This window comes from Montipora foliosa, chromosome 8 (genome assembly GCF_036669935.1).
Source record: "Montipora foliosa isolate CH-2021 chromosome 8, ASM3666993v2, whole genome shotgun sequence".
NCBI lineage: Eukaryota > Metazoa > Cnidaria > Anthozoa > Scleractinia > Acroporidae > Montipora > Montipora foliosa.
In genome coordinates, this window is record NC_090876.1 from 28,480,522 (window position 1) to 28,483,021 (window position 2,500).

Consider the following 2,500-nt stretch of genomic DNA (forward strand, 5'->3'; position numbering starts at 1 on the left):
TCAGCACCAGCTGGGGGAGAAAGATAATAGCAATTATATAGGTAAATATCTAACGGAACCCCACGTCAACTCCTTAAATTTGTTTTAAACTTCTTAGTAAATTTCCATTGAAACAACTAGCAACACTGAACCAAGGGTGTATCCTTAAGCTTTATTGTAAAAATGCGCGTTCCTTCAACTATCCTTCACACATTTTTTGATGATTAGTTTAATGCGTTTGTTGATGTGATCTCTTATAACTGTGGATCGGGGCGTTACGAGTGCATACTGGTAGTCTTCCTTAGACGCTGAAATCGACTGTTGTTATTCATTCTTAAAGCTTTCTTGCTGTGATTGGTGTGTCTCGATCCTAGCTGTTAGTCGGAAGCTGCACTTGGCACCAGTAAGCTCACATTTAGTAGTATTGAGCTGGCTGAACAAGTTGGCGTCGTTAAAGGATACCTGTGAGTGTGTTGTAAGGTATACATGTACTTTGTGAGACTGAAACTCCTATGTAAGCGAGACATGCTACTTGCGCGCAAAAAACGCCGGACACCTCTTTCTTTGAGACGTGGTAACATGAATCGTGATCCACATTCGTGCGCCTTTAACATTCTAATAACATCAACGGAGATGATAGGATAGAAATTCTGTGAGCATGGATGACCATGTTCAAGAAAACAGCAAAAAGAGGTCTTCACTATGGCCGGCCCCCGAGGTAATAAAGAGACTAGAGAGGTTTGGCATCAAGTTTACGTGAAACACCAACGGCAAAAGTGGCCACTTGACCATGATTTTCGCGCCATTTTCCGCAGTTGCCACTTGTCGCTTGTCGTTTCTTCGTGAAAGTAGGCATTTCGCATTTGCCGTATATGTGGAATTTTCTTCGCTTTTTTTTATGCTACAAAACAAGTTGTTTGTGGAAAGTTGTTTCCGGTAAGTCAAACAAGGAAAAATGACACGTAAGAATTTTCGTTTTAGATAGTGTCTTTTCCTACAAACAATGTTTAAAAAGACTCCGAGTTTTTTTTGTTAACTAAATATCCCGCATTAACAGAGTCTATTCCGAGTTGCCTTGGGTCACAAGTAGCTAAAGTCACAAGCTTCACTCCATTTCACGTGCAAAGCCGACTTTTACCGTTTCACGTAAATCTTAATCACGTTCGCGCCAAAATCTTCCTACATTTAAATTTGTTTCATTTCTCGCCTGAAGTTAGGTCATAAATGACTTGTTCCAAAAAATGGAAAAAAAATTGGGGGGTCACCGACTTTGTTTCGGAGAAAAAGGCAAGGGAAAAATGCCCTAATTTCGATAGATAGGTCATCATAACGAGATGTAGCCTCATTTACTCATCCATTGAAAATCATAAAAATAAGATGTTAGAGTCAATGTTTCTGTGCATAGAAATACAGGAATGGGTTTTTTAGATAACTGCATGCCGCTGGGGGTGTCGTAAACAGTAGAGTTAATCCTCAACGAGCGTTTTCGCAAGCGCTACCTGTTGTAACCACTTCCGGAACTCAGGACACAAGGAAGGAGACTTTTTAAAAAAGATAACTTCTTACATTGTGATTTTTTCATTTCATCATATTTTGTAGATTGTAAGAAGAGCACGTGATTCATGTCTTAAAAAAAATAGGGGTCACCGATGATCTAAACGAGTAAAATCGATGTGATGTTGCGAACCTCTTGGAAAAATTAGTTTGTCAAGCTTTTGTGTGACCTGTCGGGAAAGGACTGGAACCCGAGACAGGATCGATCAATGAAAGGTTTTTACAAAAAAAAAAAGCTTTCTGCTCTATGTTCATGAAAGTGAAGGAAAAGAACTTGAAAAACATGCATTTATTTTGAACTAAGAAGTTCGTAACGTAATATAAACATTTTAAAAAACCAACCCCATTAAATTTACGCAACGTCACTAAAACTAACCTTCCTCGAGTTTTCAAAATAAATGTGCCATTCTTTAGCCGACCTGGAATTTTATCCCCGCCGTTTTTGTCGCCATATAATGCCTGAAGTAATGCGTGACATATTACAGTTGCGTTACATGCACAGTAAAAGTTGCGCACAAACAATTACCGCGAACGTCCGTCCGTAAGTCTAGGAAAAACACCAATCACAACTTCTGAAAACTAACCAATCAGATGTCATGACCCTACTCCATACGTGACGCATGAATGTCACATTACCCCTTTAGTTAAACGAATCCTCTTTGCTCAGTTGTTGAGCATCCGAGCTGGCAATGAATACTTTATGGTTCGGCTTCTTCTGATTCGTGCATTTCCCCCTGAGTAAACTCCATTGATGACATAACCTATTTCGCTGAGCAACAACAGGCAGCATGACACTGATCAACGGAGTAGGGATGCCGTTCATAATAGCTGTGAAGTAGTACGCTTCTTCATTGAACATATTCCAGAGGTTCAAAAAAAGTGCACAAACGTTTTCATTTTGACTTTTGATTTTTATACTTTTCTTGCAGGTCTTTCTTTTCATTCTTGTTACTGTAAGTGTCGAGAG

At 39.4% G+C, this 2,500-nt stretch overlaps 1 protein-coding gene across 2 annotated transcripts in view; it reads left to right on the top strand.

Moving 5' to 3' along the window:
• LOC138012480 (origin recognition complex subunit 2-like) overlaps nucleotides 1–2,500 on the top strand; it is a 62,173-nt gene that overhangs the window by 53,504 nt on the left and 6,169 nt on the right. For both annotated transcript variants that reach the window (XM_068859264.1, XM_068859265.1), the window contains exons 13-14: nucleotides 1–41; nucleotides 2,463–2,500. The exon at nucleotides 1–41 is cut by the window's left edge and continues 193 nt beyond it; the exon at nucleotides 2,463–2,500 is cut by the window's right edge and continues 81 nt beyond it. In XM_068859264.1, coding sequence (XP_068715365.1) covers nucleotides 1–41; nucleotides 2,463–2,500 — 79 coding nt within the window. The remainder of the gene's footprint in view (nucleotides 42–2,462) is intronic.